The following is a 16231-nucleotide window of genomic DNA, read 5'->3' as shown; positions in this document are numbered from 1 at the left end:
GCCTTCTCCCCATAACCCCTGACACTCGCACTGATCCAGACTTGTGGCCTCCACAGCCGTCTGTGGCAAAGAATCCCACAGATTCACCACCCTCTGACTATAGCAATTCCTCCTCATCTCCTTCCTAGGGGAATGTCCTTTAATTCTGAGGCTGTGCCCTCTGGTCCTAGACTCTATCACTGGTGGAAACATCCTATTGATGGAAAAGTCCCAGAACTGGGGAGAAAGCAGTAACATTGGAGCTCTGGCTCCTCAAACTCTGTGAATGAAAATATCCTCACTTCACGTCCTCGTCTGTTGTAGGTTCATTATTGTTGGATTGGGGTGACTTCTCGGAGGAGAAAGTTCAGAAGGTGTATGAGCAGAATTAGGCCAATAAACCCTCCGGGTCTGCTCCTCCATTCAATCATGGCTAATCTATCTTTCCCTCTCAACCCCATTCCTCAGCTTTCTCACCATAATCAAGAACCTATTGATCTCCACTTTAAAAATATCCAATGACTTGGCCTCCACTGCCGTCCGTGGCAATGAATTCCACGGCTTCACCACCCTCTGGCTGAAGAAATTCCTCCTCAAAGGGACGTCTGTTTATTCTGAGGCAGTGCCTTCTTGTCCTAGACTCTCCCACTAATGCAAACATCCTCTCCACAGCCACTCTATCCAGGCCGTACCTAATTCAATGTTTCAATCAGATCTCCCCCCCCCAATGTCCTTCTAAACTCCAGTGAGACCAGGCCCAGAGCCATCAAACGCTCAAAGTGGAAAGAGAAACAGTTTCAGTCAAAAGACCCATTGTTAGGTAAGGCCAATAACTTACTTCTGGTAGTTTCTGCTCCACCGGTGATATAAACGATTGAGTCAGCTCCAAATAATTCATTGCGTATCTTTCAACTGGGGTAAGCTGCACGAAAACACAACATATATGCTTTCAAACTGGGAATTCACAAAAACATGACATTTTCAAACATAAACGTAAGCACAAGGAACTGCAGATGCCCGTTTATGGGGGGGGGGGGGGGGGGGGGGAAGACGCAAAGTGCAGGAGTAACTCAGCAGTGAGTAAATCCGACTCTGTCTGAAGAAGGGTCCAGACCTCATGTGCCAGTGTGGCAGCAGGCCCCTCGGCCCAACTTGCCCACACCGGCCAACATGTCCCAGCCACATTAGTCCCACCTGCCTGCGTTTGGTCCATATCCCTACAAACCTGTCCTATCCATGTACCCAACTAACTAATAGACACAGTCTAAGAATAAAAGGGAGGCCATTTAAAACTGAGGTGGGAAAAAACGTTTTCACTCAGAGAGTTGTGAATCTGTGGAATTCTCTGCCACAGAGGGCAGTGGAGGCCAATTCACTGGATGAATTTAAGAGAGAGTTAGATAAAGCTCTAGGGGCTAGTGGAATGGGGAGAAGGCAGGCACGGGTTACTGATTGTGGATGATCAGCCATGATCACAATGAATGGCGGTGCTGGCTCTAAGGGCCGAATGGCCTCCTCCTGCACCTATTTTCTGTTTCTATGTAGACACAAAATGCTGGAGTAACTCAGCAGGTCAGGCAGCATCTCAGGAGAGAAGGAATGGGTGATGTTTCGGGTCAAGACCCTTCTTCAGACTGAATGCTTGCTGCATCTCCCGTTTGCTTATTTACTTTAAGTCCCCCTCCCATTCCCACCCTCACCTCTCTGTCCTGGACCTCCTCCATTGCAAGAGTGAGGCCCAGGACACACAAGCTGGAAGACTATGAGCACCGCATGTTCCACTTGGGGAGCTTAGAACCCGACCATTTGAACAATTAATTCTCCAATTTTAGATAGTAAACCAACCAACACCTCTTCTCCCTTTTCCCCTGAAGGGGGACAAAGTGTGGAAAAGGGTTCCGATCCGAAACGTCACCTATCCATGTTCCCCACAGATGCTGCCTGACCCGCTGAGTTACTCCAGCACTCTGTGAAATGTCACCTATCCATGTTCCCCACAGATGCTGCCTGACCCAGAGTTACTCCAGCACTCTGTGAAACGTCACCTATCCATGTTCCCCACAGATGCTGCCTGACCCACTGAGTTACTCCAGCACTCTGTGAAACGTCACCTATCCATGTTCTCCACAGATGCTGCCTGACCCGCTGAGTTACTCCAGCACTCTGTGAAACGTCACCTATCCATGTTCCCCACAGATGCTGCCTGACCCACTGAGTTACTCCAGCACTCTGTGAAATGTCACCTATCCATGTTCTCCACAGATGCTGCCTGACCCACTGAGTCACTCCAGCACTCTGTGCCTCTATCCCCCCCACCCCACCACCAAAATATAGCGAAACCAGATGAGTTTGACTCAGACTGCTAATGTGCAGTGAATTGATGCAAACCTTGCCTCAGGTGCTTCACTCTGCTGTCAGCCACTCACTTAATAAACTTTCCCCGATACAAATTAGGAATAATTTATTGCAGGGAGCACAATCATGCGGAACTGATTGTGCCTCGAGGCTACAGAAATGTTCAACCAATTCCAAGCAGAACGCAATATTCTATATTAAAGTTAGTAATGAATTTTAAAAGTTCAAGGGATATTTAATGCAATGGAACTACAGGGATATTGTTGATATAAATCATCCTCTAGACATTAATATATAACATCAGCAATCAGCAATGCAGCATAATCTAAAGTTACATCTTGCACTAGGTTCAGGGTCAGGTTTATTATTCCCACCTGTACCGAGGTACAGTCAACAGCTTTGCCTTGCACGCTATCCAATCAAATCAGCCAATGTCATACATAAATACAATCAGGTCAAACTCCAGTCCAACAGGTGGAGCAGAGGGGAATATAGTTCTCAGCATTGTAGCGCATCAGTTAAACAAAGTCCAATGTCCGCAATGGGGTAGAGGTGAATCGGACGGTACCCTGGCTTATGGAAGGGCCGTTCAGAAGCCTGATAACAGAGGGGAAGAAGCTGTTGCTGAGTCTGGTGGTGCGCGCTTTCAAGCTTCTGTACCTTCTGCCGGAGGGGAGCGGGGAAGAGGGAGGAGGAGGAATGGCCGGGGTGGGACAATTCGTTGATTATGTGTCTTTTTCTGTAAACCAGCATCTTCAGTTCCTTGTTTTCACGTTTATCTAACAATAGGAACATGGGTCTGAATGGATCTGAAGCCCCAAAGTGGTCGTCAATTGAATTATATGTTTATTGGCCAAGTATGTACACATACAAGGAATTTGCCTTGGTGCTCTGCTCGCAAGTAACAATACCAACATACAGTAAACAAAGACCAAACTCCCCCTCTCTCAACTAAAATCCTTCCAATCCCTGTGTGTGACAAGCTGAAGTACAGAAAATAGTGGCCGGACTCAGGGGGGGGGGGGGGTCAGGGAGGAGAGCATCCCATTCTCACAATGATTGGCACAGATAGAAAAGGCCAAAGTACATCTTCTGTATTAGCAAGAGATTTTATAAAAGGATCCTATGGACTTGATTTCTCATTGTGTGTTTTTTCTAACTAATGTGTCGTTTCTTCTGTTGACAGAACATGGATTCAAACTATGTTCAACTTATAGTTTAGTTAGTTTGTTGTCAAGTGTAGTGAGGTACAATGAAGAGCCTTTTGTCTCGTGCCAACCAGTCAGCAGAAAGACTATGCATGATTACAATCGAGCTGCCCACGGTGTACACAGATAGATGATAAAGGGAATAATGTTTCATGTGATGTCCGAGCCCATGTGCTGGTGATGCTGCTGTAAGCATCATTTACATTGTAGACACACCTCACCATCCTTGCACATATGACAATAAACTCGACTTGACTTGCATCAAAATAAAGGTTACCTGCTCGATGAGAGCCGCCAACCCATCCAGGTACCTGGGCTCTTCGTAGCTCGCGTTCCTCCGCCTCTCCGACACTCTGTCAACACCCTCCCTCAGCTCTGGCCTTGACGTCAATTCTGATTTACTGAGATCACCGCCTTCTTGCTCAATGCTATTGAGCGCCTGTGTGGAAGGAGAGAAGATGATTATTATTACAAAGCTCACTTACATCCACGGCTTTTACAATCCACAACCTGTCCTATCCTTGGAATCAACAGGTTTGGAGGGAATATGGTCCAAGCGCGGGCAGGTGGGAGTTGTGTAGCTGGGACAGGTTGGGCCGAAGGGCCTGTTTCCGGACTGTATCACTCTATGATTATGACACAACGTTACTGTGGACCGAGGTGAATGTGGACAAGTGGACTGATCCCCATCTAATGTTTCTGGGAGAAGAGGCATCTGACATGGACAGTGTGCCTCATGGACAGTGTGCCTCTTGCCCGGCTTCTACCCACTCTCCATGGTTGCCAAGACTCAATGACTGTTAACAGTAGTGGGCAGGTGCGTACGCATTGGCTAGCTTGCCTGCTGTAAATCCCGAGCATAAATGTCCTCGTACACCTGTGTGTACACCACAGTACCACTTTTCTGAAGAAGGGTCCCAACCCGAAACGTCATCGATCCATGTTCTCCAGAGATGCTGCCTGACCCGCTGAGTAACTTCACAACTTTGTGTCTTTCTTTGGGACCACTTTTCTCCTTTATTTTTCATTATACCTACAGTATAAGAGCCACTGGCCAATATGCTACTTTCTATACCATTATGTTCTAGTCAAGCCTAATATTTCCTCTCTAGTGAATATATCCAGGAAACTTCAAGATTTCAAAACTTTTGCTTCCGATTACTTTTATGTATGGTACCAATTAGTTTACCAATTATCCACTTCCTGATTACCCCATTCAACCTTTTACTTCTCGATATAAAATACACAAGGGAATAAAAGCTGAATTCTGCAGCGTGGAAGACTGTACAAATCAGGATTATATTCTCTGGAACTTGGGACGTTCAAATACTAAGGGGAGACTGATAGGGAGAGAGAAACAATTCTTGGTGATCAGAGTGGAGACAGAATTAGAGCCAGACCCATCAGAAGTGAAGAGACAGCTTTGCATAAAAGGTGAGAGAAATTTCAACTCAACCAGGGCTAAACCATTGGTTAATATGTAGGATTATAGGGCAACACAGCACAGAAACAGGCCCTTCGGCCCAACTCATCCATACCAACAAAATGCCCATCTAACTTAGACACAAACTGCTGGAGTAACTCAGCAGGTCAGGCAGCATCTCAGGAGAGAAGGAATGGGTGACGTTTCGGGTCAAGACCATTCTTCTGCCCATCTAAGTTAGTCTTATTTACCCACATTTGGCCCATATCCCTCTAAACCTTTCCTGTCAGTGTACCTGTCCAGAAGTCTTTTAGTTGACACAGAACCTGCCTCAACTACCTCTTCTGGCAGCTCGTTCCATATGCCCACCATCCTGTGGGTACAGGTGTCAGGGGTTACGGGGAGAAGGCAGGAGAATGGGGTTAAGGGGGAGATATAGATCAGCCATGATTGAATGGCGGAGTCGCCTAGATGGGCCGAATGGCCTATTCTACTTCTATTCCTTATGATCCTCCCGAAACAAAAGGTTGCCCCTCAGGTTCCTATTAAATCTTTCCCCTCTCATCTTAAACCTGTGCCCAGCAAACAGGCTCAAAGGGCTGAATCATCTCCCCTGATCACCACCATCTATCTTTTAGTGTGGGACGATTGCAATTGATTTTGATCGTGGAGCAACAGCGTCACCTTGTGGCTGAACTGTGCCTGGCGTTCAGCAAAGGGAAACACTGAAGCCGGAGCTGGAAACTTTCTTTGCTGTAATCTGCACTTCCCCGATGATATCGTGCAGCAAAATACTTGCGTGGAACAACATCGAACACGGTCGCCAGCCCGACTTGGGCAGGCAGGGGGAAAGCGTAGTTAAAGAGTAAAGTTACAACGTGAAGCTTGGAGGCATTTCAGAATATTCGTCTCAGCAATAAAGTAGATTTCTTTACAAATCTGAGATCCTTTTTAAAAGGTGAAATTTGCTGACGCATTGAAGGCTTTATGAATGGTGCCAGTTCTCATGTAAGCTGCATGTAGATAATTCTATGGTGGACACTGACACTTCCTGTTCTCCACTGAGTCTCTGCTCAACCGCGTCCACTAAACTTCCACAGCATTAGACAACCACAGAGCAATCTGGGAGCATTTACCAAACAAAGGGTGCAGTGGTAGATGCCTGGACCACACTGCCAGGGGTATGATACCATACAACTTTAATTATCCCTGGAGGGAAATTGGGATGAATAAAGTTCCATCGTATCGTAATGCATCGTATCATTGACACCGAAGATAGACAAAATGCTGGAGTAACTCAGCGGGTCAGGCAGCATCTGCGGAGAACATGGATAGGTGACGTTTCACAGAGTGCTGGAGTAACTCAGCAGGTCAGGCAGCATCTGTGGAGAACATGGATAGGTGACGTTTCACAGAGTGCTGGAGTAACTCAGCGGGTCAGGCAGCATCTGTGGTGAACATGGATAGGTGACGTTTCACAGAGTGCTGGAGTAACTCAGCGGGTCAGGCAGCATCTGTGGAGAACATGGATAGGTGACGTTTCACAGAGTGCTGGAGTAACTCAGCGGGTCAGGCAGCATCTGTGGTGAACATGGATAGGTGACGTTTCACAGAGTGCTGGAGTAACTCAGCGGGTCAGGCAGCATCTGTGGTGAACATGGATAGGTGACGTTTCACAGAGTGCTGGAGTAACTCAGCGGGTCAGGCAGCATCTGTGGAGAACATGGATAGGTGACGTTTCACAGAGTGCTGGAGTAACTCAGCGGGTCAGGCAGCATCTGTGGTGAACATGGATAGGTGACGTTTCACAGAGTGCTGGAGTAACTCAGCGGGTCAGGCAGCATCTGTGGTGAACATGGATAGGTGACGTTTCACAGAGTGCTGGAGTAACTCAGCGGGTCAGGCAGCATCTCTGGAGAGAAGGAATGGGCGACGTTTCGGGATCAAGACCCTTCTTCAGACTGTATTCCCAAGTCCTTTCTGATCTCTTCAGTCCAACTCAGGATTGAATGTCACACAACATAAAGCAGCATTATTCACAGTGGGAGTAAATCACGGTCAGTAGGTTACAGTACCTCCAGGAACGGTTTTGTCTCCTTGGGCGAGATCTGATTTGCCAAGGACGGCACCTGGGACAGCACGACAAACTCCTCTGTCTTGGCCTTCAAGGGAGACTCCCCCAGGAAAGCAGGGACCTCAAATAGGTCCCACACAGTTTGCTGCAAAACATCAAGCATGTAGTTGGTGCTCACCATCCAGGGTTTGGTTACGGCTCGGCACGTCAGATACCATTTGTCTTCTCAATTACCTAATTACCCAGGCAGACACAAAATGCTGGAGTAACTCAGCGGGTCAGGCAGCATCTCTGGAGAGAAGGAATGGGTGACAATTTGGGGCGGTCCCGCTCCCTTCCCTGACATCAGTCTGAAGAAGGGTCTCGACCCGAAACGTCACCCATTCCTTCTCTCCAGAGATGCTGCCTGAGATGCCAATGAGATGCAGTGAACAGCTTTTGTTGTGTGCCAACCAGTCAGCGGAAAGATAGTACATGTATGACAATAACGTGATATGACAATGACAATAATATCATTACTGGAACCCCTCCAAAGGAATTACACAGATTTTGTTGTATTCTTAATGTTTTAATGTTTTATGCTTTATTGTTAATTGTTTACTATTCGTTGGTGTTGTTACTTGCGAGCGGAGCACCAAGGCACATTCCTTGTATGTGTACATACTTGGCCAATAAACTTATTCATTCATTCATTCATTCATTCATATTTTGAGATATTTACAAAGTTGATTTCACTTCTGCACACAGCTCTGGAACTAGTTAAAGCTAACCATTTCTCAAGATACTGGAAGGATTCAAGGTGCTGCAGTCCAATACCTGTTGCAAGTATGCCGTGCAATAGTTGCTCCCGTGTGAAGCTACATCTCGAATTAAATTCTTAGTGCCGTTCTTCAGAAGCTTCTCCTCGATGGAGTTGCCGATAACCAGCCTGGAGCAGAGGGATAAACAGGAAGAAGGTTGGAGGTTGCAAAAAGAAAATTCCACCAAGTTTTTACCCATTGCATGGAGGCACAGGGAACTGGGGATGGAGGAGTAACTCAGCGGGTCAGGCAGCATCTGTGGGGAACATGGATAGGTGACGTTTCACAGAGTGCTGGAGTAACTCAGCGGGTCAGGCAGCATCTGTGGAGAACATGGATAGGTGACGTTTCACAGAGTGCTGGAGTATCTCAGCGGGTCAGGCAGCATCTGTGGAGAACATGGATAGGTGACGTTTCACAGAGTGCTGGAGTATCTCAGCGGGTCAGGCAGCATCTGTGGAGAACATGGATAGGTGATGTTTCACAGAGTGCTGGAGTAACTCAGCGGGTCAGGCAGCATCTGTGGAGAACATGGATTGGTGACGTTTTGGGTCAGGACCCTTCTCTCAACTGATGAAGGGACCCGACCGGAAACATCATCTAACCCATGTTCTCAGGGATGCTGCCTGAAAGAATCAGTCTGAAGAAAGGTCCTGACTGATACATTTCAACCTGATACATTTCAAAGTTAACGTGACAAAATCTAATCTCTGGAGAACACGGATAGGTGACGTTTCACAGAGTGCTGGAGTAACTCAGCAGGTCAGGCAGCATCTCTGGAGAACACGGATAGGTGACGTTTCAGAGTGCTGGAGTAACTCAGCGGGTCAGGCAGCATCTGTGGAGAACATGGATAGGTGACGTTTCACAGAGTGCTGGAGTAACTCAGCAGGTCAGGCAGCATCTGTGGAGAACATGGATAGGTGACGTTTCACAGAGTGCTTCCACCAAAGAATTCTGACCTGAAACGTCACCCATCTTTTTTAGTCAGAGATGCTGCCTGACCCCGCTGAGTTACTCCAGCACTTCGGTATAAAGCAGCGCCTGCAGTTCTTTGTTCCTACATCTAATCCCATGCATGAATGGTGAGGACACTGAATGCTGCTGTTGACACATACCTGTATATATGGATATCCTTGCACTTCCCGATTCTGTCACACCATTCCTGAACCTGTGAGTCCAGCGTAGGGTTCAGATCACTGTCGTACACAATGACAGTGTCGGCGTCTATCAGATTAACCCCCGCCGCTCCGCCCCGGGTGGACAGGATGGCGCAGAAGATGCGCTTGTCGTTATTGAAAAGCTTCATGGATGCCTGTGGAGAGAAGTGCAACAAGGTTTAGATTTAGATTTTTTTAGATTTAGAGATACAGTGCGGAAACAGGCCCTTCGGCCCATCGGGTCTGCGCCGCCCAGTGATCCCCGCACATTAACACTATCCTACACACACTAGGGACAATTTTTTTAAACATTTGCCCAGCCAATTAACCTACAAACCTGTACGTCTTTGGAGTGTGGGAGGAAACCGAAGATCTCGGAAAAAACCCACTCAGGTCACGGGGAGAACGTGCAAACTCCGTACAGACGGCGCCCGTCGTCAGGATCGAACCTGAGTCTCCGGCGCAGCATTCGCTGTAAGGCAGCAACTCTACCGCTGCGCCACCGTGCCGTGTACACTTACACCCTAAACCTCTCCTATTCGTGTATCTGTCCAAGTGACTTATAAATACTTTTACCTATTCATGTAAATAATAGCCAATAATTCCAGAAATACTTTGACTTATAAGATTACACACATAAAGCAAGTTGTGATAAATATTTTGAGGTTTTGTCCCAGATAAAGTGGAACTTGTGCACAGTAAAGTGGAACTCCCGTCTGGACTACTGCAACAGCCTCCTCTATGGTGCACCCTCAAAAATCATCAATAAACTTCAATACATTCAAAACTCCGCTGCCCGTCTACTCACCCACACCCCGATCCGTGACCATATCACCCCCGTCCTTTATAAACTCCACTGGCTCCCCATCCCCCAGAGAATCCAGTACAAAATCCTCCTCATAACCTACAAAGCCCTCCATAACCTGGCCCCATCCTACCTGACCGACCTCCTCCACAGGCACACTCCCACCTGCACCCTCCGCTCTGCTGCTGCCAATCTCCTATCCCCCCACATCCGGACCAAACTCAGATCCTGGGGGGACAGGGCTTTCTCCATCGCTGCTCCCACCCTATGGAACTCACTACCCCAAAACGTTAGAGACTCCTCCACACTCACCACATTCAAAACATCGCTGAAGTCTCACCTGTTCAGTACTGCCTTCAACCACTGAAGGTCACCTCACCTTCTGTCTCCTTTCTCTGTTCGTTTATTTATTTGCTTATTTATCTATTTATTAATTTCCCTATGTTCTCTAAATCTCTGTAAAGCGTCTTTGAGTATATGAAAAGCGCTATATAAATAAAAATACATTACATTATACACTGCTTCTCAGGACTTTATTCTTTTATGGTCAGGTTTCCTGTCATTTTGAGCAGACACACTGTGACTCTGGGTCAAGGTTTCTGTGAGGAAATAAAATCTAACCCTCGTCAATCCAACAACTTCAATGGTCATCCGGAATGGCGCACAAATGACCATGGTTACTGAACTAAACATCATAAATTACCACAATATCACTTAACTCTCAACCCCTGAAGGAACAGTGAAGCATTGTAACCAAGAGATCCTGTGCTGATTCAATACAACTTGCAAACATAGGTCAAAGGCACTTGGCCTCTCAAATTTCATCATGAGGTCTATTTAGATAAATGACTGTCAGACCATTCTATAGGCCCCAGAGAGTATTGTGTTAAACTCTGCTGGGGAGGGAAGGAATCTTTTTAATCTACCCCCAAAAATGACAGGCCACAATACATGTTTCACTGTGCCTGTGGTAAGACTGGGGAACATTGCTCCAACAACAACTACTGCTAAATTATAATGTCACACCACAAGCATCTAATCGTCAACTAACAGAGCCAGGGCTTCTTTGTACAGTATATGTAAAAAAACACAAGCTAAAATCATTGTTCCTTTGCACAATACATATAAAAAAACAAGCTAAAATCATTGTTCCTTTGTCCAGTATATGTATATAAACAAGTACATAAAATCATCGTTCTTTTGCACAGTATATGTAAACATGAGCTACATTAATTTGTGCAAGAAGGAACTGCAGATGCTGGTTTAAACCGAAAATAGGTACAAAAAGCTGGAGTAACTCAGCGGGACAGGCAGCATCTCTGGAGAGAAAGAAAGGGTGACGTTTTGGATGAAGACCCTTCTTCAGACAATTTGATCTTTTGTACGGTATATGTAAACATGAGCTAAAACAATTTAGAAGGGTCTCGACCCGAAACGTCACCCATTCCCTCTCTCCTAGACCTGCCTGACCTGCCGAGTTACTCCAGCATTTTGTGATACCTTTGATTTGTACCAGCATCTGCAGTTATTTTCCTACACTGAGCTTTGGAAGGCGCACCTGTCGTTGGGCAAGGTGAGCATTCCCATCGACTCTCACAAAGGGAAGTCTGTGGTAGTCCAGGAACCTCTCCAGGATGTCCAGCATTTGCACCATCTGTGTGAAGATCAATACTCGACGCCTTTCCGACTTTAATTTATGAAGCAGAACAGCCAGTGCCTCCAATTTCCCTGGGTAAAGAATAATTGGAATTAAATTAAACCTAGCAACTGTGTGGACTGTCAAAGCCGCCACAGCCGGACATAAAAACAGCTTTTTTCCGCGAGTAGCTCTACTCAATAACCAAAGGTCTGTAGCCTCTTTTTGCCCTGGTTTATTTCACTCACATGTTTATACTATAATGTCGTATGCTTTATTGTTAATCGTTTATTGTATGTTGGTGTTGTTACTTGTGAGCGGAGCACCAAGGCACATTCCATGTATGTGTACATACTTGGCCAATAAACTTACTCAACTCAAGGAGACTATGCTCATTGCAATATCAAATGTTTCCCAATTAAACAAGGAGGTGGAGTAGAGATTTTTGGGCATAATCTTTCTCTCTCTCGACCCAACCGAGACCGGGCACAATGTTACATGTGTTGTCCACTGTGATCAACACTGTGAGGTCAGCATGAAGGCGCAGCGGTAGAGTTGCTGCCTTACAGTGGCTGAGACCTGGGTCCCAACCTGACTACGGGTACTGTCTCCACAGAGTTTGTACGTTCTCCCCGTGAGTTTTCTCCGAGATCTAGTGTGTGTAGAACAGTGTGAGTGTGCGGGGATCGCTGGTCGGCGAGGATTTGAGTGGGCCGAAGGGCCTGTTTCCGCGCTGTACCTCTAAAGTCTAAATCTGCTGGTGAAATACGATAGGGACAAGCCCGTCTCAGCACGGCATTTCAGATGCAATAAACCACTTACTAACCTGAGTCAAACTGTACAAGCCTTGGGTCAGTTAACTGCAGCATTGTTGTAGATGTGACACGCTGTAGCTGCTGACTGTACGGAGACAGCTCCCTCTTCAGATTGGACTTGAACAGCCGCGTGCGGTGTGTGTACGGAGGTGGTGGGTTAAAGGTGTACAGAGTCGGTGGAGGAGCCACGACACGTGGAACAACGCAGTGAAACCTGCAGCAAAGATGCAATGGAAGCTTCAGTGTACAGAGCAGAGCACACCGTCACCCTAACGAGGTGGCAAAACAAACCACTCCGCTGCTGTGAGAAAGACATGTGGATCAATCAGCATATTATCAAAAGGTGATACTCAAGACTGAACATTTAGCCAAGTGAAGGTATCACAAAATGCTGGAGTAACTCAGCGGGTCAGGCAGCATCTCTGGAGAGAAGGAATGGGTGACGTTTCGGGTTGAGACCCTTCTTCAGACTGATGTCAGGGGAGTGGGCGGGACAGAGATAGAATGTAATCAGAGACAGTTAGACTGGTGGGAGAATTGGGAAGGGGGAGGGGATGGAGAGAGAGGGAAAGCAAGGGCGACTTGAAGTTAGAGAAGTCAATGTTCATACCGCTGGGGTGTGAGCTGCCCAAACGAAATATGAGGTGCTGTTCCTCCAACCTGCACTGGGCCTCACTCTGACAATGGAGGAGGCCCAGGACAGAAAGGTCAGTGTGGGAGTGGGAGGGGGAGTTATTCAAAGTGCTGAGCCACCGGGAGATCAGGTTGGTTAAGGCGGACTGAGCGGAGGTGTTGAGTGAAGCGATGGCCCAGCCGGCGCTTGGTCTCGCGGATGTACAGGCGTTGACACCTGGAACAGTGGATTGTTTCGGCGTTACGTGATGTGACATGCTGCTCACCTTTTGATAATGTCCTGCATACTGTCTTGCCTCTCGTCCCTTGGCATGACTGCCTGTGACAGTGCGTGAGTGCATTTCCACAATGTCTCAGCATCAAGGCAGTCGCTGGTCGACTGATGGAGATTGCAGCAATTCACGTAGCCAGAGGAAAGCCAGGAGTTCACGCCCGACTTGGGTTTGCTCACTTTATATTCACCAATCAAAAAACACACCCCTAACAGCTCTGTGCCATACACCGGCACCACCGAGCAACGCCGCTCATTTAGGAAGAAGATCCTGTCCAAACGATCCCTTGTCAGCCGTTTCTTTTCTTCTAAGGAATCCTAAAAATAAAAATAAAAAACATGAATCTTAACTGCGACTGAAACTAAAAAGCATTGAACTAGTGTAATTAAAGAGCCAATGGGTAGCTTTGGAAACATACACTGGTCAGCCAAAACATTATGACCACTGACAGGCAAAGTGAATAACATTGGTTATCTTGTTACAATGGGGTGTGAGTAATTCGGCAGGTTCCCTGACATCAGTCTGAAGAAGGGCTGTCAAGGGGTGGGATATATTAGGCAGCAAGTGAACAGTCAGTTCTTGAAGTTGATGTGTTGGATGCAGGAGAAATGGGCAGGAGTAAAGACCTGAGCGACTTTGACAAGGGCCAAATTGTAATGGCCAGACGACTGGGTCAGAGCATCTCTGAAACAGCAAGGCTTGTGGGGTGCTCCCGGTCAGCAGTGGTGAGTACCCACCGACAGTGGTCCGAGGAGGGACAAACCACAAACCGGCGACAGACAGGGTGTTGGGCGCCCAAGGCTCATCGATGCGCGAGGGCAATGAAGGCTATCCCGTCTGGTCCGAACCGACAGAAGGTCGACTGTGGCATGAGTCACAGAAAATGTTAATGGTGGCCACGGGAGGAATGTGTCACAATACACAGTGCATCGCACCCTGCTGTGTATAGGGGCTGCACACGGAGGACCAACAGCACATTAGGCAGGTGGGCATAATGTTTTGGCTCATCAGTGTATATTAGGAACTCAGAATAACGGCAGATCAACTGAGATGCAGGAAAGTGCAGATGCTAGAATCTTGAGTAAAACACAAAGTGCTGGAGTAATTCGGCAGGTCCTCTGTGGAAGGAATGGACGGAGAATCTGAAGAAGGGTTCCGACCCGAAATGTTGCCTGTCCATTTCCTCCAGAGATTAGACACAAAATGTTGGAGTAACTCAGCGGATCGGGCAGCATCTCTGGAGAAAAGGAATAGGTGATGTTTGAGGTGGAGACCCTTCTTCAGACGTCTTTCAGAGATGTGCATGATCCCCTGAGTTACTCCGGCACTTTGTGTTTTACTTAACAGCAGACCGTCAATTTTTTTACACAGCAAAGTAAAATCCTTCAACCAGGAATGATACAACTGGCTACCAATGGAAACACAGCATGAAAAGTTTACAAATTCAGTCTCTATAAATACAAACATTAAAATTTAATGAAAGAAGTGCACACATTGTCGATCAATTTCAGGTCATGGATACTGAGAGAGAAATAAAGTGGCAGTGGAGGCCAATTCTCTGGATGCTTTCAAGAGAGGGTTAGATAGAGCTCTTAAGGATAGCGGAGTCTGGGGATATGGGGAGAAGGCAGGAATGGGGGGTACTGATTGTGGATGGTCAGCCATGATCACGGTGAATGGCGGTGCTGGCTCGAAGGGCCGAATGGCCTTCTCCTGCACCTATTGTCTATTGTCTAAACCATTTCTTCAGACAAAATGTCTCGACCCGAAACGTCACCCGTTCTTTCTATTCATAGATGCTGCCTGACCCGCTGAGTTACTCCAGCATTTTGTGTTTTTCATACGCATCTGCAGTTCCTTCCTACAAATAAACTATTTCTTCCACAGACTCTTGCTGCAACTTTTCCAATACGATATAAAACTCAGTTCATGACGAATGCTGTGACCATTCAGAAGTAAACGAAGAAAATTCCCTGTGCGGGAAGGAACTGAAGGTGCTGGTTTAAACCAAAGATAGACACAAAATGCTGGAGTAACTCAGCGGGACAGGCAGCATCTCCAGAGAGAAGGAATGGGTGACGTTTCGGGTCGAGATCTTTCTTCAGACTGAAGTCATGGGAGAGGGAGGTACAGAGATAAGGAAGTGTAAGGTGTGAAAACGAGATGAAGGGGATGAGGTTAAAGGAAAATGTAGAATGATCATTGTTAGCTAGGAGAAGATAAACAACAAGCAGACAGTTAAAATGTAAACGAACAGTCAGACTGGTGGGAGAACCGGGAGGGGGAGAGGGATGTAGAGAGAGGGAAAGCAAGGGTTACTTGAAGTTAGAGAAGTCAATATTCATGCTGCTGGGGTGTAAGCTGCACAAGCAAAATGTGAGGTGCTGTTCCTCCAATTTGTGCTGGCCTCACTCTGACAATGGAGGAGGCCCAGGACTGAAAGGTCAGTGTGGGAGTGGGAGGGGGAGTCAAAGTGGGAGATCAGGTGGGTTTAGGAGATGTTCTGGGGGGAGATGTTGAGCGAATCGATGACCGACCGATGCCAGTGCTGCTGCAGCTTGTTTACCTGCGCAGCAGATCCCAGAGAGGAGATTGGCCTGAGGATTGCTCCGTGATCACCAGATACCGAGCTACCAACCGTCCTGGTCGTGAGGAAAGATGCTGGGAACAAAAAAAGGGACAAGAGATGGGTGAGCCGAGCCGAGGCAGGTGTAAACGCTTATACGGATGGAGCGCTGCGATGGCGGTCTCACCGCTGTTTACCTTGCGTTGATATAGGGGTGGGGACGGAAGTGGACGGTACTCCCTGCAGGTTTCCCGACGTGCTGTGCACGCTGCTGCCCTGGGACGGTGCCTGCATCAGAGACTGATTCTGGTGACGCATTATCTGTTGCCCCGGTGCTGACACGATTTGGAGAACATTACCTGTGGTCGAGCAAAATTAAATGATTCTCTCATCCAGTGTTGGGTTTATTACAATCATCATCTCCCTGCAAGTGTGTGCACGAAGCCTACTCCTTCCCCAAACGCAAACAGCAAGTGTGTGCCCGAAGCCTACTCCTTCCCCAAAC

The 16231-nt window shown here is 47.2% G+C and overlaps 1 protein-coding gene and 1 non-coding gene across 2 annotated transcripts in view; both read right to left on the bottom strand.

Annotated features, from left to right (window-relative positions):
- The window catches only part of LOC144606024 (E1A-binding protein p400-like), a 117237-nt gene that overhangs the window by 34667 nt on the left and 66339 nt on the right, over positions 1-16231 (bottom strand). The window contains 10 exon segments of the mRNA XM_078421787.1: positions 818-901; positions 3820-3981; positions 7041-7184; positions 7856-7967; positions 8958-9154; positions 11363-11532; positions 12267-12469; positions 13155-13477; positions 15727-15821; positions 15924-16085. Of these exon segments, the coding sequence (XP_078277913.1) occupies positions 818-901; positions 3820-3981; positions 7041-7184; positions 7856-7967; positions 8958-9154; positions 11363-11532; positions 12267-12469; positions 13155-13477; positions 15727-15821; positions 15924-16085 (1652 nt within the window).
- LOC144606121 (small nucleolar RNA SNORA49) lies at positions 10653-10789 on the bottom strand. Its single transcript, XR_013548922.1, has one exon. It is a non-coding gene; the product is annotated as a small nucleolar RNA SNORA49 (small nucleolar RNA).

Source organism: Rhinoraja longicauda, chromosome 25 (assembly GCF_053455715.1).
Source record: "Rhinoraja longicauda isolate Sanriku21f chromosome 25, sRhiLon1.1, whole genome shotgun sequence".
In the NCBI taxonomy this organism is placed as follows: Eukaryota; Metazoa; Chordata; class Chondrichthyes; order Rajiformes; family Arhynchobatidae; genus Rhinoraja; species Rhinoraja longicauda.
Note: the sequence above shows the minus strand (reverse complement) of the source record. Positions and strands in the feature narration are given on the sequence as shown.